Source organism: Pteronotus mesoamericanus, unplaced genomic scaffold (genome assembly GCF_021234165.1).
Source record: "Pteronotus mesoamericanus isolate MK-2021 breed Mesoamerican mustached bat unplaced genomic scaffold, CSHL_Meso_final contig_84, whole genome shotgun sequence".
NCBI lineage: Eukaryota > Metazoa > Chordata > Mammalia > Chiroptera > Mormoopidae > Pteronotus > Pteronotus mesoamericanus.
In genome coordinates, this window is record NW_026555267.1 from 5,987,278 (window position 1) to 6,012,517 (window position 25,240).

General features: G+C 48.2%; 1 protein-coding gene across 1 annotated transcript; it reads left to right on the forward strand.

Annotated features, from left to right (window-relative positions):
• Positions 1–23,515: 23,515 nt before the first annotated feature.
• Positions 23,516–24,614, forward strand: NOG (noggin). Its single transcript, XM_054585535.1, has one exon. The coding sequence runs from the start codon at positions 23,834–23,836 to the stop codon at positions 24,530–24,532; it is 699 nt and encodes a 232-aa protein (XP_054441510.1). The 5' UTR covers positions 23,516–23,833; the 3' UTR covers positions 24,533–24,614.
• Positions 24,615–25,240: the final 626 nt, after the last annotated feature.

The window sequence follows — 25,240 nt, forward strand, 5'->3', positions numbered from 1 at the left end:
AGTATTTATTGAAAAAAATCCATGCAGAAGTGGGCAACATAGTTCAAACCCTGTTGATGAAGGGTCAACTGTTGGGGTTTCCATTGTACAATACAATCTGCTTTCTTTCTTAAAACTCCCTGGGGAGTCAGAGATCCTGAAATTTTGAAAGCTAGCCCCTGTCCTCCAAAAGCAGGTTTTACTGGAGAATACCATGGAGAAGTGAAAATGATGGGATTTGAAAGACTTGAGTTTGACTTGTTCACGCTGCTACTTACTGAGTGTCCTTGGGCAGATGTCTTACCTTTCTTAGCTTCAGCTTCTTCATCTGTTTTCAAATGGACATCATAATATCTAACCAGCAACACTGTCATGGGAAGTAGGGTAAACAGATTGAAGTACACACGTACAATGCAATGCCCAACTCTTTGTGGGCACTCAGTGCACGACAGTTCCCACACTTTGTCTTTCCTGGTTTTTATTGGTTCATTTAGATGCTCCTTACTTGGCTTTATAGTGCACCTGTAAAACAGACCAGGATGTTCCCAGGATAGAAGGACTAATCATTGAGCTCCTTGGGACTGAGAACATCTCCAAATTGGTGGAGGGTCCTTGAAAGGGGGCTGCAGTAGAGGAGGGGATGGGTCCCACTGTGGCGTGCAACGACTGTCTCCCTTCCCCACAGAGGCCCTAGGAGAGGCTCGCTCCAGTGGTTATCACAAGGGTCCTCAACAGAGAGGTGAGTCTGTCCCGGACACAGGAAGGTACCTGCTACTGTCAACTGGAACGGCCTTCCATAGAGGGTCTGCTTCTCCAAGGAGGTGACAGGCTCTTCAACTCAAGGCAAAGGGAGAAAGGTACCCCAAGTGTACAATTCCCATCCTACTGAGAGAAAACTGATACCTGCCAAGGGGAAGGGGCTACTGGAGGTATCATAGCTGGTAAAAAGCAAAGCAGGGTTTTGGAAGCAAGTTTTGCCCATTGCCTGTCTGGTTATCTTCTTGTAAAATAATGAATTTTAGCAAGGGTGACCAAATGCAGTGGATTCTCATTATTCACAGTAGTCATGGTCTGTAAAGAAACCTGAATTATGGAAGACAGAACCATTGCTCCTAGGGTTAGGTTCCTGAGAGCCTGTTTTCTGTCAACCAATCAATCCATAACCCTGTTTCATGCATGTTTCTGTTTAAGACATCTTATTCAATATATGTTGACTAATTAACATTGAACGCACGCCCAACAGCACTATAACTCATACCTGGACAAGGCTTAACTAATAAACATTATTTTTTCTGCAAGGCACATCACAGCCTTCTTGTACTTAGGAACACTAGGCAGCACTTCCGCAATGTGCTTGGGGCTATTTTACACAGTGAAATCACCAACAAAAGGCACAGATCAGGGAAAAAAAAAAAAGAATGTGATACTAAATAGACCATGGAAAGAACACAACATGAGAGCTGAAACAAAAAGGCAAAGTATCCTCTTGTTTGACCTCAGTTAAAATGGGCACGTCAGGTGACTCAATCTTTTGCCGCTCTGTGCGTGGCCACAAATGACTGCAAAAGTCACACACATATTGATTTGGGAGTTACAAATAAATTCAAGCAAGTAGACAAATTGCAAATATGAAGTCTACATTTAATGAGGACCACTATATTTATCATCCACACCAAGACACTTGTATGAGTAAAAAGGGTTGCTATTAGCAATTACACAAGGACAACTAGTATATGCTGGAGCTGTCCCAGGCAAATCAGGCTATATGATCACCCTAATTTTAGCCTTAGAGACCCATTTGAGAATCTGATGAAAGCCATAAGCACACACATTTTTTGCAGACAATCCCAAGGAATTCACAGACCCCAGGTTTCCTCAGGTTACACATCTTGGCCTGAAAGAGTAATTAAAAAGAATAATATACAAACTACACAGTATGGTAAAAATATGCCTAAAACTTGAGGCCAAAGTAAAGATGGGATGAGTGTAAGTAGGGGAGCCCTCCTCCGGGACCCTCCGCATTCACAGACAAAGTCACTGTCGACCTAACTGTCTATCGGGACCATCCTGGTCTTAGATACAAATTCCTTCTAAATTTTAATTCGCACACCAAGAATCTGGACAGGGGAGGGAATGAAAACAAGCCACAAGGAATCCTGAGAAGGTCAGCATAAACATGCTCAAAGCCAATGCCATTATCCTCTGCCAAATGCCCCATCTTCCACTCATGCAGAGGGTCAGGCGTGGAGAACATCTGTAGCTGAAGAGGGACCAGCCAGAAAGAGTTTGGACTCAGTAGAGAAGACAAAGAGAATGCCTCCCCTACCCCTTCCCTGGGACCAGGAACTAAGGACCACCAAGAGGTTCACTGACAGCCCCTCCACCCCCCACCTTACCTCCAGGGAGGAAGGGGAGGGCACCTATGACCACTTATGAGAGCCATCGATAGGGCTGAAAACTTACAGTTCCAGTGTGGTGGGTTAAGTCCCCGTGGGCTGCTGGGGGCTGAGAGCCGCTATCTTTAATCCCTCCCCATGCGCCTGCCCCCACCGCTCACCTCTTCTCTTGGGAGAGCACAGCTGCCCAGATGTGTGTTTCCCATTAACTCTGCTGGCTCTGGTCTGGGCTAAAGGAGACATTTTCATGCCAAATTAAAAATGACTTGGAAATGTGCATTGTGTTGGGAGAATTGGCCTTTTGAAAGGGGTGTAAAAACGAGGAAAGCTGATTTCATCACCCTGCCTGCAGACAGGCCGTCAAAGCACCCTGCCCCTGTGAAGCAGGCAGGCCACCTCTGCTCTTTCCCCTTTACAGACTGTGTTAGCATCTCCATTATTTACCCCCAGGGTGGGATAAAGGCACAGTGCAAAGGCTAAGATCTTTAAACTGCCTTGAGTGCCCATTAAGCACATTAATAACATCCACCATCATTGAGTCTTACCAATATAATTTCCGACTTCAAGCCGGGCGTGAAAAAAAAAGGAAGCCGGCTGAGTTTATCCACCGAGGGAACCACCTTAAATTAGAAGAGATTACGTGGCAATGGAGAAAGGAGTTAACTGAGAAGGCCTCGAAACACTCTTGGCCATTGCTTGGCTTGGATTTCCCCTCCCCCCACACCCCTGTAATTGGCGGGAAAGGGCTGAGCCAGTTTGACAGTAAGTATTTAATCAGTGAGTGATGCTAACCTTGCAATTCGGGCAGGGTTCCCACACTGAGAGAAGTCATGTGAGGATCAATTTTAAAAAAAACAAAAAAAGCGGAGTGACTTTACAAAACGGATCTTGGGTTTACATCTGTGCTACGGTTACCTTCTCTCATATGTGTGTGTTGAGGGTGGGAGTTTGGCGGGGGGCTGAGGGGAGGGCAGTCTGAAGAAGGGTTTAAAAAAAAAAAAAGACATCATTTCTTGAAGGAGTGAGTTCCTGGCAATTCCCACGTCTGAAGTCACCTCCTTGTCACAGCTCTCCAAAATGAATGTAAATTTGTCCACTTCACAGGTAAGAAAACTGAAGCTTAGAGACATCAAGTGGTTTATCCCAGGTCCCACAGCTCTATGTGGACGAGCTGGGATGGAAAATCATATCTGTGAGGCCCTAAAGGATGCGCTCCTCACCTCTCCACTACACTGCTTGTTCTAATATGAGAAACTGTGTGTACGGAAAAGGAGGGAGATTGGAGAGAGACCTGTTCATTCACTGGCTGGGAACAGAAGAAATTTTTAGAAAAGCCTGATCCATAAGCTCAGGGAAGGAGACCATGGGCCTCCGAGCTGTGTGGGGCCAGAGAGGGGCCTAGCTGCCACCTTCTCCCAGCCTCTCCCAGCCCAAAGCCACAGGACACAGCCTGCCCGTCTCCTTGCTTGCCTTCCTCATTAGCTGGGATTGGGACCAATTTGTGGATGTTTTGGTGCCCTGAGGCAGTGGCTGAGTCATCTTCCCTGATGCTAAAGAAAAAAGAAAGGAGACAGCCATCCCCCAGGAGACTGGAGACGCAGGGAGAGCGAGGAGCAGTGATGGATGGAGGCCAGAAGGGAGAGGCCAGTGTCCAGAGGTCATTCCTCGTCTGGCTTCTTTAACCTCACTCCTCCCCAAGGACCTGGTCCCCCATGAGATCATCTCCCATCACAGACTTCAGAAAGATAGGTTCACTCTTCTTTGTTGACTTAAGGGCTTCACACCCCTCGGGCTCTCTGGTGTTCCTTGGGTTCCCAGGAAAAAATCCAGGTAGAGCTCAGCAGGAATAGGGCCAGCAAGGGGGACAGGTCTTCTCATACCAACGCAGGTGAGGGGCTCTTTTTGCTTCAGAACTTGACAATGCCCATGAGCCTCTGAAGCCGGAGCCATGTCAGAAAAGTGGGATGGAATTAGCCTGAGGGATTCAGCGTGGTCTAGGAACTTAGCTCCACCACTTCTAGGGCAGGACATCAGGGAAGCTACTTCTCCTCTCTGAGAAAGTTGGATGGCATAAGAATGGAATTCAAGTGAGAGGTTACAGGAGTTTGGAAGCAGGAACACACCAGAATGTTACTTGCAATTGTCATTAATGCTCAACTAAAAAAATGAAAAGGATAACAATCAACCTCTTTTTGTTGGGCCACAAACACTGGGACAGCACCCTGCAGCATCACTTCATCTGAGCCTCACAAGAGTTCTGAGACCGTTACTCATACCTCTGTTCTACAGACGGCGAAACTGAGGCTGAGCCAGGTTGAGCACTTTGTCCAATATCATACAACAAGTACATGGCAAAGTTGAAATCAGAACACAATTGTGCTACAAAGATGATTCATAATTATCCCTTATGCAAAATTCTTTTAAAAGTAGGGGAGAAGGATGGGGAATGAACTGTGCCATGAAGGGAGGAGAGTCGGGATACAAAGGGTGGAGGGAGCAAAATGGAAGCATCGACAAACACCTCGCGTAAGTCAGGCACACAGTGGTAGGCATCAGCATGCACGACGTCATCACATCAGAGGGCAGCACGGAGGGGCTGGTGTGGGGCCTCCAACTCAAAGTCAAAGAGGATACTCGAGCTGTTGCGTTATAAGCGTGTGCACTATTCCTGCATTCTCTCCATATGTCTAAAGCTCCTATTATGTATCAAGTCCAGCAGATACCAAAGTTAAGCTAAGGATCTTGGGTGATTGCACACCATTCTGTCACCCCGCCCCCGTCTGCCTCACTGTATTACAAAGCATCCGAGAAGCTCCTCACTACTCATCGCAGTCCTCAAAAGCTTCTCTGAAGCCCAAAGAAGCATAATTTAGATACTCACCTCAAGACCCTTTATTCCAAGGCACTCAGATAGCAGGACTTTTTCTGTTCCCATTTAACATCCATGTATAGAGTTAAATACTATCCAAGCTGCTCCTTGTATCAAAGCACTAGTCCTCCCTACAGAGATCCATTGAATGTGCAATCGTCACAATGACACACCATTTACAAAACACTTTCCCATACTGCACCGGGGCATGTTATCATCACAGCAACCCCATAAGGTTTGAAGGGTATGCAATGTGATCCTGCCCTGCTGGTTAGGGAACTGGGGTTCATGGACTTCTAGGCAGCGACTGCTCCAGGTTGATACAGCTCGTCTCCTAATCTCTCCTTCTCAGTCCAGTGCCCTTCCTCCTGAAGCAGGCTGCCTGTCAAAGGCCAAGGACACCTTCCTTCTTCGAAGCATCTCCATACAGGTTGAAAAATTACCATGTGTAACATTATGAGCTCAGTTCTGCTTGTGTTGGGAATGATTGTTTAAGGGAGACGTAACGAAAGCTGAATTCTTAGGGTGTCTTGATTTGTCTTTCCTTCCCCACTGGTGGACCTGTCAGCGAGCTTATTCCACTGGTTAACTTCTACAGTTAGCTTCATGAAGAGCAAAAAATGTTCATCATCAAAGCGGGGGCAAGTGGCACCCTTCCGGCCGGTGTGCAGATTGGAACACTTATCAAGAAAAATGGGCAGTATCACAATTGTAACTGATCAAACCCTTAGATCCAACAATTCATTTCTAGGAATCTATCTTAAAGAAATAGTCACATGAAAGAGCGGATGCCATGTATCAAAGCTGTCTCTTTGCAGCTTTGTCCACCTATGATAACAAAAAAAGTGGAGAAAACCAAAATGCTCCTCATTAGTAAAACTTTTTTAAAAAATCATGATACCTTGATGCTATGAAACAGCATTGGGAAGAATAACCTACTCTGTTTGTACTGCCATGGACACCTCCCATATTGTTAAATAAAGTTGCAAAATAACACGAGTGATAGGATCAAACACTTTGGTTTTAAAAAACAGAAAGGGGAAAAGAATGGAAAAGAAATAACTTCAATGCAGGCCCATCCCATGGGCCTCAAATAGAGGCCGAGTCTGCCCTGGGCCTGCAATTCCAGGGAAGGTGAGAGGCAAGGAGAGAAGCTGTGAGGTGCTGCCCTTGACTCTCCTTTTCTGAAGGTTATGAAAATTCTGTTTTGAAATATCTATTCATAATTATATTCTACAAGGCCTATAAAAGATTCTGAGAGTGCAGGTTACAGAATTACAAATATGGTTATACTGCTCCCCTGACCGAATCGCCCCAGCCCTGTAGCCTCCACTTTGTATATTTAAGTATACATTATACATTATATGACTATTGTATATACATACTGTGCGGGAGTATGTATATACATCAAACCATTAGCAGTGGTCACTCTAGGGAGAGATGGAGGAGACTTTCATCTTTTCACTTTTTATATTTCCCCATCATTTTATTGTTTTAGAATGTATTATCTTGCAATTTTTTAATTTAATAAAAATTTTGAGGTAAAAACATTTGTTTAGGCATAATAGGAGAAAATAAGAAAAAGACAAAAACAATTAGATGCAGTAATGACCTCTAAGCTGAAGAAACTAAACTGGGCCTCTCACCAGCCAAACGTCACCAAACCAAATCCCAGTTACAGAGTAATATGGCATAGAAGCAGAGCAGGTTAGCAGGGAGGGGAGTAGGGAATTAGTCTGTTTTGTTTACAGTCTGGAACAGTGCCTAACCCATACTCTATAAAAAAATTACTGAATGTGGAATGAATAGAGAAGAACTCAGGATATACACAGAAAGGCAATTTTATTTGATTTAAGCAATCGAGATTAGGAGACCGAACTGTGTGGCCAAATATTAATACTCCTGAGTGCAGGTAACACTGGTCTGTAATTAGCATATCAAGTGTTTACTTACCTGTAACCACTCCTAAATTGGTTTTACATATTCACTCATCAAGTATTTATTAAAGCCCCTAGAATCAGTCCTTGCCCTAAGGGGCTTCAATCAAGCTGTGCAAGTAGACCTATAAATCTCGTGCTAGAAAATTCTACTGGTTAGCAGAAATAGTCCTGGGCAGAGATGGAATTCTGGTTCTGACTTCACCTGCCGTAACTGTGTGACCTTCTGTGGCCTCTCACCTGGCTGAATCCAAGTGGTGGGGCTTGACTTGAGCTAGATGCTGTCTCAAAAGTATAATGTCTCTATGCTGCCGAGACCAGGTTCACACAAACCCAGGAGTCCCAGACCCTAGTTTGAGACGCCCTCCACTAAATGTCGCCCTCAGTTCCCTTCCGCTGAAAACTGCTAATCTAAGCATGTCAAACTTTGTCCTAAAAGAGCAAGTCCCTATTAATCAGGGCTCCAAAGCTCAGCCCCATTCAAATGAGCACTGATCCCAAGTTAACAAGTTTTCCCAAAGATTCATGGGAGCCCTGTACAGAAGTTACATATCGTAAGGCTTAAGAGCTCCGTCTTTAGACCAGGTTCCAATCCCATCTTCACCACTCACCTACTGGATGACCTTGAACAAGCTACTGAAGCTCTCTCAGCCTCAGTTTCCTCTTACATAAAATGGGCACAATAATAGCACTTACCTCACATTCAGTGCGTAGGAATTCCTTAATACAATGCCAAGAGCAGGGCAGTGTGGTAGAAGTGGTCGCTCTTACTAGTGAGTAAGGAGGGCGGGGGGTAAGGAGAAAAGGATTATAGTGATAGGACAGGCGACTGAAATTTGAGGTGCAGCAAAGCAAGGGTGATTTTGCAAGCTTTCTCTCAGGAACTATACTTACTATTTGCTCCACGGCTTGGGGGCCCAGGAGAGGGCAAGATGCCTGTGAAGGTGTCGATGAAGATCTTAGCTTCCCCAGGCTGACTTCTCTGATTGTGTTGTAGTTCTCTCTTGTGCCCATCCGGGTGCACAGCACCTCTTGAATCTATTCCCCTGAACTGGTGTGTCGCAACAGTGAATCAAGATCAATACTGCCCTTGTTACAAGTCCCATTGGCATAAGACAGCTGCAGGCCCTCCCAAATCCCAAACCAAAGCCTGCCTGTGAAGGAAGGTCACTGGGGAGGAAAAAAAAAAAGAAAGAAAGAACAACTCCGTCCCAATAGCTTTATACCTTTGGGGTCCTGAGCTGACAACAGAAAGCATGCGAAGGTGTTATGACCAAATCAGCATCTCCAGGCTCCGGGAGGCAGCCCCCAACCCGGACTCATCGCTGACTGTTGCAGTGCCCCACCCCCCGACCCCCAAAGCACCGCCACTTGCAATTTCATGTTGCATGTAACTTACCCTGCAAAGAAACGGGCGTGTTGGGACCCAGGCCAGTTGGGAGAGTTTGCAAAGACAAGATCTTTTTACTTTGTGTTTGTTTTAATTTTCCCAAGCAGCTCAGATCTAACATGAAAAGTGCAATAAACTGAACATATCAGTGTTCACTGAAAATATCACTTCACAAGTGAAAGTATATCCAAACAGCCAGTTGTAGTTTGAGAGGCTCACCCTCCTCAAAAATGCAGCTGTCACCAAAAATACATTTGAAATCTCTTTCTCTCTCTCCCTCTCTCTCTCTTTCCCTCTCCTCTTTTTCTCGCTCTCCCTCTGTCTTGCAATTTAGCTTTAATTGCCCTGTCAGCTCCAAAGGCTGCTAATTGACGCCTTTTATTCTGCTTTAAAACTCCTGGGGAAGAAAGGAGCTCGCCAGGCCCCCAGAGCTGGGAGATTCTGCCGATTTGGCATGCCTGTCTCCCTGCGAATTGAAGTTGGGTGCTGGAGCGCTGGGGGCAGGCATGGGGGAGTCGCGGAGGCGGGGAGGGGGCTGGGCAGGGGTTGGAGCGTCTATTTTTAGTGAGGGTTTTATAGAGTGGATCCCTGTGGCTTGGCTCCACACTGAAATATTGTCCTCGTCTCAATGACATAAACACAGGGCAACTTGGAGATCTTGGCGCCAGCCCTGGCCAGAGCCTGTGAATGGACGGAACGGTGGGACCAGTTGGGAGCAAGAACCCTACTGTAATTACAAATAAGTCCATCCCCTACCCCCCACCCCTACCCCCTGGCTCTCCTGGCTGCCTTAATACTGCCAAAAAAAGAAAAAAAGGAAAAAAGAAAAAAAGGAAAGAAAGAAAGAAAAAAGAAAAGGAAAAAAAGAAAGCGCGAGCCTCTGCTTTTGTGTAAATAAGACGCACTGAACTCACTGAAAGACCTACCAAGAGGCAGCTAATGAAATAATGACTTGGGTAAGCTCAGGTTAACAAGAAGGGGCATTCGAGAATTAATTAAACAGCCATCGCCATCAGTGAAAACCAGGGAAAAGGTGGAAGGTTTCTTCGGCTGCTGGAGTAAATCCAGGGTGTTGCCTCTCCCCGAGAGTGAGCAGCGAGAACTCAGACCTGGCCCCGGTATCGGAGAAATTGGAACTGATAAATTGGCAGCAATTAGCAGAAGGTCGCGATATGATTCTTTGGAATGTCCCAGGCCAGGCTGGATGAAGCTGTCGCTCTGAACTGACATGGAGCCACACTTTCCAAAGCATATTTAAATATAGCCTTGCTTCCCTCCAAATGTAATCCCAACCCTCATTTTTATCCTTGGAAGCTTGGCCGGAGGAGGGGGAAGGGGGAACGCCGGGTGAGATGGGATTTTTACAACCCCCACCCCCACTCCCACAACCCTGTAAATAAATAAAAGATTACACCAAATTCCATTTGAAGTTGTCAGTCCCGGAATGGAACTTTTATCCCATTATGAATGTCATGGGTGAGACCGTTCAGACTCTGAATGTGGCTGACACCTCCATTGAAAGGCCCTAATTGCAGTTGTAGGATTGGACTGCAGACACCACACTGTACACACCATCACATTCCTCTGAAGAAAGAGCATCCTATGAGAGCGGCCTGGGGCCTCCCCTCAAGTCCCTAGGACTGTCAAGGTTTCACTTAAACTTTAAACCAACGTTGCCCTATCAAGGGCCAGGTGCTAATTTGGGATTCTGAGGTCGCCAGATTGGCCTTGGCTGACAGGGCTGTTACTATCCCCAAGGGGCTGGCTGCAGCCTCAGAACCGGCCAGGAGAGAGTCTTTCAATCCATGCAGACCCTTGAAGGCCTGCTTTGATTTCCAGATGAACTTCCTCGGAGCCTGAAAGCATTCGGGGCTTGGCTGGGCGACAGCAGAAAGGATGGAGAAGTTCGCTTTGCACAAAGCCATGGGCCCACCTGGGTCAAGAAAGCTGCCAGCCGAGCGTGACCAGGGGAGGGGTGCTTCTCCCTTCGCGCTGTATCTCCTGTCCCTGCTGGGGACCGAGCCCAGGAAAGATGGCCCATGAGGGGGGACTGTTCCTCACTGAACATCAAAGGGTTTGGTTTTGTTTTTTGGTAAAAATATACGGAGTGTAAAACGTGCAGTCTTAGCCAGTGGCATTAAGTACGTTTCCACTGCTGTGCCACCAACACAGCCATGCCTCTCCAGAACATTTTCATCTCCCCGAACTGGAATCTTGCCCCCATTAAGAAGCAAGTCCCCATTCCCCCTCCACTCCCCCATGGCAACCACCATTCCACTTCTTGTCTTTATGGATGTGGTCATTTTAGGTACCTCATGTAAGTAGAATCGTACAATATTTGTCCTTTTGTGTCTGGTTTATTTCACCTTGAATAATGTTCTTGAGGTTCATCCCTGTTGGAACATATGTCTGAATCACCTTCCTTTCTAAGGCTGAATAATACTACTTTGGGTGCATGTTGCTATCACATTTTGCTCCTCCATTCCCCTGTTGGTGAACACTTTCATTGTTTCCACCTTCTGGCTATTGTGAACGGTGCCGCCATGAACGTGGGTGTACGAATATCAGCTTGCGTCCCTGCTTTCAGTGCTTTGGGTGTATACCCCAGAGGTGGACTTGCTGGATCCATATGGTAATTCTATTTTTTAGTTTTTTTAAGAAACTGCCATACTGTTTTGTACAGCAACCACACCATTTTACATTCCCACCAGCAGTACACGAGAGTTCCGATTTCTCCATATTTTTGTCAACACTTATTTTACACACACACACACACACACACACACATCACCATCCTAATGGGTATGAAGTAGTATTTCATTGTGGTTTTGGATGCCAAAGATTTTTATTTGTTTCATGTTTGCTTTGGAAGTTCTCTTGTTTTCTTTTTAAAAAATATGTTATAAACACACATAAATACCCACCACGTACTTCACCCCCTCTCCAGAGATAATCACAGTATCCAAATTAGCATGTATTATTCCCACTCATTCTAAGCTTTACCACACATATTTGCATCTATTAATAATTTATACCCCCATTTTGTAAGTCACGCTAGTGCCCACTCCTGTGCTTTTCCCACCACCACCCTCTGTATTTGTTAGTTGTATAAGGAACGCGAGAAGCAGAATCCCAGATGAGACAAAAAGAGGCCATCAACAAGAGCCACAGCTTTGAAGCTGGGCAGAGAGTTAAACCACGGCTATGCCACATTCTATTTGGGTGACCTTGGTCAAGTCACTTGACCTCCCTGAATTTTCATGTCCTCACCTATAAGCTGGAATGTTTTGCTCAAAACATCTAAATGAGAGAACAAACATAATGCACTAGACTCGTCACAGAGCAAGAGCTCAGTAATTGGTAGGAAGGAAGAGGAAGAGAAGAAAGAGATTAACATCAATTTTCTCATTTAGCTGTTGCCACCACCCAGCTGTCACTTACTGGTAATACCCACTGGCTCCTCTTGCCCACATCTTCACATTGCCTCGGGGTAGCGCAGAACGTGTGCAGAAAGAAGTATAAGATAAGGAATGTGGCCCCGTTTACCCTTTACTAAAATGTTGGATTAGGTCATGAGGAGGGAGGGCTCCCCTTATTCCACCCCGCCCCCGGTCCGGAGGGCTATGGAGACTGGAAGAAAGTGAGGAAGGACGGCGGGAAGCCTGAACTGTTCTGCCAAGTCACCCTACTTGGGGGAGGACAGGCAGCTCGGGCCTTGAGCCTGGCTACAGAAACTGTAATCCAATACCTTAATCCATTTCTTCTTCAAAGCGTTGCCGTTTGTGCCAGGTGGACAGAACCCTGGTGATGTCGCGCTGCCCCTGAGAAGCTTTTGCATGGGGCTGCGTCATTCCGCCTGGGAAAAGAATACCCAGATGGGCACCTTTGACCTGGTTATCTGGACAGCTGCGGCTACAGAATGACAGCTCAGAGGACCTAAAGGATGTTTAAGGAGTTGCACCTCATCGGTGTTGACAGTGAACCTAACCATCGATCAGTCACCCCCAGTGAGTGCTGACTGTGCCAGGCGACGTGTGTAAGGCTCTTTGGCTACACGAAGAGGAATCGGACACCAAGAGGAGCCTAGTCTTCAGAAAGATTCGTTGTCTTTGGCCCTTTTGGAAACAGCTTCTGAAACCACCTCTCTAGGAAGACAGCAGGGACTGGGAGCAGTAGAGTGGAAGGGAGAGAAAAGAGATTCCAACAAGGACTAGGCCCTGGGGTCTCAAGGATGGGGGTGGGGACTCTACCATCTTTCTTTCCAAGGGCGTGGGCTGAGTTTAGCCTGACATGTCACAGCAGCTGTGCCTCCCCAGAGTGAGCTGGATCATTCAACCGCTCTCCGACCCCCACCCCAAGCTGCAGCTCCCTGGGACAGAGCCAACCACTCCTCACCCCTGCCCCTGCCCTGGCTTGCTTTTGCTGCCAAAGACAGTGAACCTCAGGATACTGAGCTGCTAATTTGTGAGCATTCAGGCTGCTGAGAGTGTTGGTACAACACCCAGGCCACGTCCAGTTCAGCTTGGGCAAGTCATTGGTGAGTACCAGTTAAAAAGCGTCTGTTTTAGTCAGGCTGGTCTTTTTATCTTCCAGATACCTAGAAAGGATTTGATTTCTAAGAAAAGATCACACATTGTAAGCCGTCACTGTCTGGATTTGCTGTGTTAACTGAGAGATGGGCATAGTTTTCACCACCATGGGTTCCCTCCACCCACTGCCAGGATCCATCATGGTCCCCAAAAGCAATTAAACAAGTGCAGAGATTCATTCATTCTCTAGGCACCTGCTCTATAGCAAACACAACGCTAGGTACGGAGGATACAGAGATAAACTCCCATATAAAGAGCTCCCTGTCTAGCCGTCAAGACCGATGGCTTCCTAGAATGCAAACCGGTCATCAGTAAACTAGAGGAAAGTGTAGAATAGTGTAGGATCTGAGGGAGGGAGCGACTGATTTCACCCAGAGGGGATCAAGAATGGAGGAAGCGATGTTTAAGCAGAATCTAGAAGGCTGCGGATGATTTTGCAAAAGGGAGAGAGTAAGTAGACAGACATGTAACAGTGAGGAATGCAGGTTCTGTATAGAGACTCCCAAAGGGTTCTAGACATGCTAACCACAAGGTGAAGAGCAGAGCAGAAAGAGGTGATGGGGAAAAGGTAGGCTGTGGTCAGATTGGAAAAGGCATCCAACGTCATAATCCTATCTTGAGAGAAAGCAGGTGAATCCTCAGAGGTTTTTTAACAATCATAACTAATTCCCTTTCTATTTACGAGTTTATTTTAGCCTGTTTCTCCTTCAGGAATACTAAGACTTTGGAAGAAATGAGAAGGACACCTCAGTGCATTCAGCAGGAAGCTACCCTGCCTTGGGTGGGCTAGTACTATCTGCAAACTCTATTTCTCAGTGGTGAACTTGGAGAAATGTTGATGAGCTATGAGGCTTTCACTTAGGACCCTGACGGCTGCAGGATGAAAAAGAGCTGCTCTCGGGGACAGATCAGAGACCTCACCAAACCCCCGCTCCACAACCAGCCATGATCCTGCAGTCCCTAAAAGAGGACAAGTACCCTAAAGCTTCCCTGCCTGTCAAAATATTTAGAACAAGTATTTTGGAATCACACATGAAACAATAGGACAACTCCAGAAGTAAATGTTCATACTGTTGAGGAAGCCTGAGACATAAACATTTAGTCTCCAAGGTAGCTGCCCATCCTCCTGGGCCAGGGCCTGAAAGAAAAGCAAAGTTCTATAAAAAATGATTTACCAAGATTTTCTTACCCCCGTGGCATGATAATTATGATGGCTTTTACTACATTTAAAGGCTCATCTGTGGTGACTCAAATCCCCAAGGAGGTGAGACAAGCAGCTTTGCATTTTTCTCAATGTATTTTGCTGAACCACTGCAGTAATTCACTTTTGAAACAATGCAAAGTGAAAATGAGGTCGGAACCACAACCTTGCCTCATTACCGGCTCACCCCTCCCTGCCACCTCCAGGCACTTCAAGGGCTCTTCTCTCGGCATTTTAGGGATTATCTTTGCGAGTTTAATCAAGCTTTACATTAACTAGTTAACATGGTTAAGCCTTTGTGCGAGGAAACACTTGTCTGAAATTGTAGTCTACTGGGTTCATTTTGTGGGGAGGAGACCAAGGGGCCCCAACATTGCACTCTTCTCTAACCTTATTCATTCTCTCTACCACAGGTGGAAAACAAATTTTTAACATTTATATGTGCACTAATAATTTATAAAACTATTTTTTTTCTAAAGTCCTATAAATAAGGAATTGTGCCTTGGGAAAAAAAAATGCTGTGTTGAAACGTGAGTATTCCCATAACTCCTGCTGGTGAAGAACTAGTTGCTGTTTTATTTACTTTTGTTTGTATCTTAACTAATACAGTTACTTAAGATCTTAATTTACGATGCTGGAGAAGGACTGGAAATTTTGTGGTAGGTGGAGAATGCCTGATGCGTTAGAGCGGCAGTAGGGACCCCTTTTATTTATATATTTCATACAGGATCAATAGCCTTTGTTTATTGTAAAAAAAAAACTTTTTTTCTATACAGAAACCAGTGAATTTTTTCATCCATGGCACGCCTTTTAGAAATTTAAGGAGGTTCATGTAACTTTGAAGCTTCTCTTTTCATTTTCTGTAGGTTTGCTTTGTAAATGACAGTAATGAAATGCCATGATGTTTTTTTTTTTCTTAATTGGGGGCATTTTTTTTTTAATGAAGCTGAGTAAAGGCACTAAGGTGAAACCTTAGATATAAGAAAAATAAAAGCAGTTGGGGGCTTCAGAGACATTGTTTGTCTTGAAAGTGATGTGAAGAAGCTTGATCAAAAGCCCTGTTTTACTACAGTCATGCTCCATTATGGAGGGTGGGACCCAGGGCGGGGCGGGGGAGGGGAAGATGACATGAACCTTTGCCCTGACTTGGCCAGGTTGCCAAAAGTGAGTCTCCCCAGCCAGAGTCAAATATGGAGTCAGACCAAGAGAGCAGTAATAAACCGATGGAGATCAGCACCTTAGGAAGCCCTCTGGGCCCACAGCTCTGAGCTAAGAACCCTCGCCCTGCCTCCCGAGGCAATCCTCCAAGCGAAATACGATATGGCCTTGGGAAGCTCCCTCACCAATCTCCCTCCCTCCCTCAATTGGGCCTCAATTTCCCTATCTATAAAATGGGGAGACAGTTGTCCCTACTTCAGAAGTTCCTCTTGTACGATGTAGAGAAGATAATGTTTCTAAGGCAGGTGGTAACTTCCTAAGTGTTAAACTTATATTCTTGTTTCTAAGACCGGCAACTGGGAGAGAAAAGCCTCAACTTAGGTGACCTACTCCCAGTGCCCAGGCCCCAATCCCAAACTCGCCAGACTGCAGAGTTTTGATCAAACATGAGATTGGTTCTTGGTGCATTTTGGTTTGGTTTGGTTTGTCAGCCCAGTGATGGGTATTGATTCAGGTACTTCTTTATTTTGAAAGCTGTCGGACTTCTCTGTTGATGCCTGAGACGAAACAGTGGCCGGCACATTCTTAGACGCATGCGCACAAATGCACGCCCCTGCACACAAAAGCTCCTGAAACAGGCTTCTCCCTCACTTCACCGTCGGATGTGAGCACTGAACCGTTGAACTAAACCTGAAATAGAGTCCATCCAAGAATACCAGTCGACCCTGCCCTGCGGCCTAGTGCTGGCTTCAAAACTCTTTCGACACATAGAACGTTAAATATCACTTCCAGCTTTACTAATGCCTGATAGTTACTTTGGGGCAAGTTATTTCTTCTAAATTCATAGATTTTAATCTTTTGTTGATTTTTCCTTAAACACAAAAGTAATGATGACACTTTTTCTCTTTTTTAAAAGCACATTTACATAAAGATAATATAAAGTAAAAAGTGAGATTTTCCCCCCTCCTCACCCCACTCACCCCATTTTTTAGGGGTAATCGTTACAAGGAATGATTTTTAAACATATTTTTAGGAATTTTTCTGCACACATAAGATAATCCCTGCACAGAGATTAGAAGCAAGGGTTCTAGGACTGAGCGGCCTAGGTTTCAATCAAAATCAAGTTTGTTTTTGTTTTTTAATAGTGGCCGTCGTAAAATATTTAAGACCTATAATCACCATATTAATACGGTTTCCAAGGTTTCTTTCAAGTATTTCTAAACTCAAGTCTAAATTCGAATTGGATTTCAAACTGCTTAAGCTCTCGATGGCTCGCCAGACAAGGCCCCTGGTGTTCCAGGCTCTTGTCCTCAGGCCCCAACACTTAGCACTGCCAACTTGTCCCTAGGGTTTGAATTATGTGGCCAGCCCCCTCCACTGGCCAAGATGCAATCCAGCCAGTGCCCCCTCCTCACCCCTCTACCCTGTGACAGCCTCGTGGTCTTTCAAAGCCCAACCTGGACACCCAATTCCCCGGGGAGCCTCCTTGGAACCCCTACTCCCACCCCAACATTCCTGTGCTTTATTCAGGATGGCAGTTGACATCCTGAATTGGAATCTTTTATTTCTTTTCCCCTGTTTACCCCAGTGGTCTCTGAGCTCCTCAAAGAAAGAAAGGACTTCATGTGTTCCTTAGCAAGCAGAAGGTCAGGAATCGGGGTGCATGCCTGGTGATCCATGGGTAAGACTCATGGATGACAGCAGGTGGTCACAGTGCATAATTTCCAAGCCTCACCAATAGTTGACACTAGAAAAAGATTCAGAGATGGAAGAATGTAGCATTAGATGGATTCAGTGGCCAGAACCTGTTAGTCACCCCAACCACTTGAAATGGGGGGGTTCACTTTATTTTTCACTCCATTGAGCCCCTATCTCCTTGTTATCTTAAGTCTTGGAGGGGATAAAGGGGACTAGACCATACGATCTCAATAAACATCTATCTGAGGCAACAGGATGAGAGAATGTGTGGGAAATGTGAGCCTAGGTTGAGATGGTCACTTGTGTATTTGGGGGTGGGATGGAGGAAGCTATGTGCAATTCCTCACAGCAAGTAGCTAAGGGGGACTGTCTCTAGAAACCTTGATAATCCAGGTGACAAAGGGAGGGGCAGAAGGGCAACCGTGAGGGGGGGTGACACAGGGAGTGTGGGAGGTGCGTATGTATGTGGGTGGGAGGAAGCTGTCAACATGCATTCATCAGTATCGGCACAAGTGGGCGCTTGTGTGGGTCCGCAAGGGTGAGTAAGGGGAGGTGGGAAGCAGACCTTAGAACACCTAAGGTTTACATTTCTATGAATTTTGTCTTTTCACAAAACCGCCCGGCCATCATTTGGGAGACCCTTTTCCCACGCCCGCAATGCTGTAGCTGCGTCGTTCCGTTTGTTTTCCTTATGGAATACTGGGTCACATAGTCCACAACTCAGAACCAAGTTTTGTTTGATTTTTTAAAATTTATTTAGAATGCATGTGCGTGGGCATGTGCGTGTGCGTGTGCATGTGCGTGTGTGTGTACAGTGGCTGGAGAGAAAGGAACTGCAAAAAGATTCCCTTTCCAGAGGAAATCCTCGAGTCCATCCCAGCCCCAGACTCCAGCAGAGGAAACTCCACGTGCAGCTGCGGGAGCGCAGGGCAAAGCGCAGAGGCAAAGTGTGCAGCTCGGCAGGGGCAGAGGCTCGGCCTGCTGGCGTCGCCCCCACCCGCTCCCAGGCCCCCTACATTAGGGCAGGCTAAACATGAGGAGGCTTCTGTCTCCAGGGCTGGAAGAGAGGCGCCCTCGTTAAAACTCAGATAAACAGTTTATCAGGAGATGAATGAGCCACTGGGCTCCAGAGTCGTCTCCCCTTCCCCAGCGTGGAGCCGTGTGGGGAGGGGGCCCGCAGGCAGAGCGGCCGCAGGCAGAGCGGGAGCCAGACTAGCGAAGGGAAGGGGCTGCCGCGCTGGAAGCAGCCCCCTTCCTCCTTTGGCCTTTAGCTTTGTCTCTGTTCCTGGAAATGCATTTCACATTTATTTCCCTGCTTTCCCACCCCAGCCCAAGACTTGGAGTGACCTGCCTCCCTTTCTCCCTTCGTTCTCTCCTCCCGTAGGTGCCTCGTGCCTCCCCACCTCACCCCCGCCCCCCTGCAAATGTCTATGCTACTTCGAATGTCACCATTACAACTAGAATCTTGTCACCAGTTGGACACACACACACAATGAGAACGAACTGTGAAGCTGAACTGGCTGCCAGCCTGGCTGTGGTGAGTTCTGACCCAGCCAGGGTTCTACCCCCCTGCCCCCATCCCCCGGCTCACCATGGGGTGCCCACCACCCTCTGCCTGGCCTTGGAAGTCACCTCCGCTCTTCCACAAATCAGGGGAAGAAAGTGACAAGTCTTGTGGTGGACTTTTCCTCACTTTGTTAAGTTAGGTCAAGTCCAAAAATGCTATTTTGGGTCTCACTACAAAAAAAAACCCCCATCAAATTTGACATTTATGACACCCGAGAGAGTGTCAGAATCTGAGGGCGCTGGTTTGCATATGCCCAGGTTGCTGCCAGGCCTAAAAAATGGCAGCTGGCATGTCTTCTCTGTTACGGTGCTTCAGGGTCCCCTGATCTCTGTGTGTCAGGGGAGCACCAGAGAGGGAGAGTGACTCACCCAAGGCCACACAGCTAGTAGGATGCAGGTTTTCCAACATCAAGCCTCCTGTCCTTTGTACATCACCCACAGCTGCCTCAGGTTTACATTTCCAGGGCAAAAAAAACAAAAAAACAAAAAAAACACAAGAAGAGTGTTGAATTGTTCTTAAAATCAGCCAGAGATCAGAAAAAAATGCCTAAAAGCACTTTGGGGACCCTCTTCCCTGGGCCCGGAGTTGCCAAAGCAGTTGTTCGGAGGAGCGCTTCAACTTTCCTTGCCCAGAGCATTTTGCAGGGACTGAAGTCCCGGGATGTGGGCAGCCAAGGCTGGACCTGCACTCACCTGGTTCCCTAGACTCTTCCTACGCAGGCTGCCGAGGCCTGCCCATCCCAGCCAAAGTCCAAGCACCCCCGCACTGGGGGCCCCACCAGAAAGCTGAGCAGATAGCCAGCCTTCCCTTGGCTCATCTCCACCCTAGCTTCCTTTTGAAGAAATACAACCCTCTTTGTCCTGCTTGTCAAGCTCCCCCCTTCAATAGAGCCACAGAAGCATTGAAATGGGTTGGCTGTTGAGTCCCCAAGAAATTCCAGTGCCCCTCCCCCAAACTCTGAGGGCCAGCAGCGGTAGAGAATAGCTCACTTGCACATGCTGTGTGGACAGAAAGTAGGCCCAAAGGTGCTGGAGTTGATTACAAACCCCTCCCAGTCCCTTCAAGGCTGTCTGGCCCAAACCCGATATGGTTGGCTAATTGAGAGCAGTGGGCACCCATGAAGAGCTAACATGTGTTGCCCACTCTATACTCTGTTCTGGGTGCTGTGCTAAGCCAGACACCCCCTGTCTCCTTTATATAGCACAATTCTAAGAGGTGTGTGTTGTTCCCATTTTACAGATGAGGAAATGGGAGTTTGGAGTTAAGACGCTAAGACGGCAACCCAGCTGGTGAGTGGCAGGACCAGAATTCCAGATGAGATCCACCTGATCCAGAGATTGTCTTTGTGTTGAGTTTCCTTGTTTATGGCATTTCCTTCTCTCTCCAGATCTTCTGGTTGTCCTTGATCCAGTGTGCTTCCGCTCTTCATGCAAACCCACATTGTGTGTCTCAAAAGCTCCTGCTTTCTGTACTCAGATAAATGTATCCTCTTTCTTCAAGCCCAGCCAAAGCTCAGCTCTACCATTAGTATTGCTGTCAGTATTAGTAACATCAGTGTTTGTAATCCTTCGTCTCTGCAAATAACATCCCCAGATTCACTCAGCACCTAAGTGTATGTGCGTAAAGGGGGGCTGACTGCAAGCTCCCCGAGTGGGCTATTTCAGAACCCCACAGTAAGGAAAGGTAAGCGTGGTTTGAAAATGTATAGCTTATAATTGTTTTGACTTTTGGGGGGTCACCATAATGTTTAATAAAATTTCAAGCAACATTCAAAGCATAGCATGAAACTAATATTCATCAAAAGTGGGCATGAGTTTTTTAAAGGTTGTGAAACACTAGTCTATGCTGTTATGGGAATTTATAGCTTTTTTTCACACTTTTTAAAAATGCTTCCTTCATATGCTTGTCATACCCTCCCTTAACTAGGCTACAAAAGTCATGGGGGGTGGTGATTAGCACTAAGTTCCTTCTCCTTTGTGTTTTTCTCCATGGCCTTCGCCCAGTGGACACTATAAGCAGGTCACCCACACTATTTTCTAACATGGTTTGTTTTTCATTCCCCCGGGACCTTTTTGGATGGTCAGTCAAATCTACCCAGCCTAAATAAAGGGCCAAAGGATCTGGGTTGGTTTTCAAACAAAAAGAGATGATTTGAGGGAGAAGAGAGGAGATTGATGGAACAGAGAACAGCGCAATAAAATGTCCCTAATTGGAACCTACCATCTCAGGAGGGCTGGGCTAGAATTCAGCCTTTGAACTCTTTACTGAAAAATTATTTTCTTTAGTTAATTCACAGCAGTGACAAAATTGCTCTGGAACATTTAATCTTCCTAAGAAAACAAACTAGCGCCAGGCCCCCCAAAGCACATCAAAAAGAAAGGAGTATTGTTTAAGAGCCTACTATGTTCCAGGTTGCAGTCACGCATTACTTCAGGATCAACTCAATCCAGACAACCAATGGGTTGTTGTTGTTGTTTGTTTGTTTGTTTGTCTTAAATAAAAGCAAGATTTCCTTTTAGGCAGCCCCTTCATGGTCTAATTCTAGATATTGTCTAGACTTGAAAGTTGAAGGGAATGTTTTCAGCTGAAACTGGAGAAACCTCCCTACTGCTGAGGTTTTGCAGAACCACTATGAAACAATGTGTTTTATTCCATAGACCTGACAATAAACTGGAGGGTGGAGGGCAGCACAAGTTGGAAGGAAAAACCTTATCTTGGGGGAAAGAAAGTAGAGTGATTTAGGCTGTCATAATGAGAACTCCTAACTCCACTCCATGGAATGCTGGGCAATGCTCTTGAGTCATCCACTCCAAATCTCTCTTCTCCAGCTTTTTCCAGACTCCAATCACATCCACTGCAAAGGAAACTGAGTTTGAGTTTTGAAACTTAGATTCAGTTCTTCATCCAAGGGGAAAGTAACCGGAAGTGTCATTTCAATATCCGTCTCCCGTAGGAGACAAACTGCTTCTGGAAGAGAATGTATCATGCAGGTTTATTTAGAATTACAGAAAGGCAGGCCCATAAGAGTAACGTAGTTATGTCACTAATGCAAAAAGTAAGGTATATGATGCCACAAAAGTGACTCCAAGGTTAACATAGTTGTAGCAGGGTGAAGCCCAGCCAGGGCTCACGTCCATTTACTACCAGTTCATCTTTTAAGTTTCTGGCCTGCACTTTTGCCCACTGAGGCCGATTTAGTGGAGGCAGAAGGTGCAGTGCTGTTCTTGGGACATTTGAGGGGCTCCCCAAGGAACCTCAGGAAGTTTGTTTAGACTGAGAGCCTGGAGAGCTTAGAGCAAACAGACAGAACCAGAATGGACCCGGCAGCGCGCGCGCGCGCGCACACACACACACACACACACACACACACACACACACGTGCGCGCGGCGCGCACTGACACGGACACAGAAGCAAAAACTGAACTAGCCAAAGTGGACAGCCGACAAACCCACCTCTCAGGGCCGCCCCCGCCAGCGCCAGGTGCAGGGATTGCCGCGAGCCAGCAGAGGGCGCGCCGCCCCCAGGGAGCCGAGCGGCGGCCGCTCTTGAGCCCGGCGGGCTGGGGGAGCCGCAGGCGAGCCAGACGCGCCCCTGCAGCTCGGCCACTCAGGGTGCAGGACCCGGCCAAGGAGGAGGAGGGTGAGGAGCGGACCCCCCTCGTGGGCCCGGGTAGCAGACGGGCAAGAGTGCTTCCTAGGAATTACATCACGCTGCGCAACACTGCGGCTCCCAGACTCCCCCAGAGCAAAGTGTGTGCGCGCGTTGTGTGTGTGTGTGTGTGTGTATGTGTGTGCGTGTGTGTGTGTGCGCGCGTGTGTGCGCGCGCGCGCCCGCTGGGGGAGGGGACTTAAACCGAGCCCTGGAGAGAGGAAGGCGAGACGCGCCCGGGTAAAAAGCTCCATGCACATGGAGAAATTCCTTGCGCCAAACTGCACGGAGAAACGAGCGCCCAGCACCTCCCCTCCCAACGCAAAGCACCCAGCTAGTGAGAACCCTCCCAGCACCACCACGAGCACCCCCTAAAACGACCCTGCACCCTCCAACCCGGCTCCAGCGCGGCCGCGAGCTTTCCCTAGGACTGGCCCTGGCGGGGCGCCTAGAGCCCCAGTTGCATTGCTCCAGGAGAAAGGAGGGGGGCGGTGCATTTTGCAGGAGGAGGAGAAGGGGGGTGGGTGGTGGGGGAGAGAGAAAATTGCGCTGAGACCTGCCAAGCGCCACCGCCGCCGCCACCACCGCCGCCGCCGCCGCCTGTGAGCTCCGGCGGGCAGCCGGCCTGTCGGCTTCCCGGGGCATCTGGGTCCGGCTGGGCACAGCCCTGGGCGCTGCGGAGCCGCCGCTGCCGCCTCCGCGGCGAGTGCAGGCGGCTTCCCCCGGAGCCTGTGCCGCTCCAGCTCCTCGGGGGTGGAGAAGTGGGGGGTGGGGTTGTTGTTGGGGGGGAAGAAGGGGGAGGGGGCAACGCTGAGAGAGTCAGTGGTTTCCATGGTGATGGAGCTGAAAGTGCAGGAAATTTAAAGGCTTGGACCCTGCGAGACAGACAAACCGGTGCCAACGTGCGCGGACGCCGCCGCCGCTGGAGTCCGCCGGGCAGAGCCGGCCGCGGAGCCCGAGCAGCCGGAGGGAAGCACCCCCAGGACCGGCTCGGCCCGCGGAGCAGCACAGAGCGGCAGGACGAGGAGCAGCGAGAGGAGGAGGAGGGGAGAGCGGCTCGTCCACGCGCCCTGCGCCGCCGCCGGCCCGGGAAGGCAGCGAGGAGCCGGCGCCCCCCGCGCCTGCGGTCGCCCTGGAGTAATTTCGGATGCCCCGCCGCAACCGCCTTCCCGAATAGATCCGGGAGAGGAGTTGCGGCCAACTTGTGTGCCTTCTATCCGCCCCGGTGGGAGCCGGCGTTGCGCGAGGGCTCTCCCGGCGACTCATGCTGCCGGCCCTGCGCCTGCCCAGCCTCGGGTGAGCCGCCGGAGAGACGGAGGAGCGCGGCGGCGCCGCGGGCTCGGCGTGCTCTCCTCCGGGGACGCGGAACGAAGCAGCAGCCCCGGGCGCGCGCCGGAGGCATGGAGCGCTGCCCCAGCCTGGGGGTCACCCTCTACGCCCTGGTGGTGGTCCTGGGGCTGCGGGCGGCACCGGCCGGCGGCCAGCACTATCTCCACATCCGCCCGGCCCCCAGCGACAACCTGCCCCTGGTGGACCTCATCGAACACCCGGACCCTATCTTTGACCCCAAGGAGAAGGATCTGAACGAGACGCTGCTGCGCTCGCTGCTTGGGGGCCACTACGACCCGGGCTTCATGGCTACCTCGCCCCCCGAGGACCGGCCCGGCGGAGGCGGGGGGTCAGCCGGGAGCGCAGAGGACCTGGCCGAGCTGGACCAGCTGCTGCGGCAGCGGCCGTCGGGGGCCATGCCGAGCGAGATCAAAGGGCTGGAGTTCTCCGAGGGCTTGGCCCCGGGCAAGAAGCAGCGCCTGAGCAAGAAGCTGCGGAGGAAGTTACAGATGTGGCTGTGGTCGCAGACCTTCTGCCCGGTGCTGTACGCTTGGAACGACCTGGGCAGCCGCTTTTGGCCGCGCTATGTGAAGGTGGGCAGCTGCTTCAGTAAGCGCTCGTGCTCAGTGCCCGAGGGCATGGTGTGCAAGCCGTCCAAGTCCGTGCACCTCACGGTGCTGCGGTGGCGCTGTCAGCGGCGCGGGGGCCAACGCTGCGGCTGGATTCCCATTCAGTACCCCATCATTTCCGAGTGCAAGTGCTCATGCTAGAACTCGGGGCCCCCTGCCCGCACCCGGACACTTGATTAATCCCCACCGACGCCCCCTGCACCATCTCCAACCAGTTCCACCACCCTCTCGCGAGGGGATTCAATGAACTTTTTTTTTTTTTTTTTTTTTTGGCTACAGAGACCTAGCTTTCTGGTTCATGTAATGCACTGTTTAACTGTGTAGGAATGTATATCTGTGTGTATATACGGTCCCAGTTTTAATTTACTTATTAAAAGGTCAGTATTATACGTTAAAAGTTACCGGCTTCTACTGTATTTTTAAAAAAAAATAAGCAAAAGGAAAAAAAAGAACAGAGAAAAGAGAGACTTATTCTGGTTGTTGCTAATAATGTTAACCTGCTATTTATATTCCAGTGCCCTTCGCATGGCGAAGCAAGGGGGAAAAGTTATTTTTTCTTAAAGTACAAAGAGAGGGGAGAACTTTTGTAGAAGGACTTTTAAAAAGCTATTTTCCATTCTTCGGAAAGTGTTTTGGTTTTCCTTGGACCTCGAAGAAGCTATAGAGTTCAATGTTATTTTACAGTTATTGTAAATATAGAGAACAAATGGAATGACTAATCATTGTAAATTAAGAGTATCTGCTATTTATTCTTTATAATATCCCGTGTAGTAAATGAGAAAGAAGTGCAGAGCAGGATTAAAGAAAACCACTAAAATCGACTGCGCTCGACACTGCGATTCTCTGTGT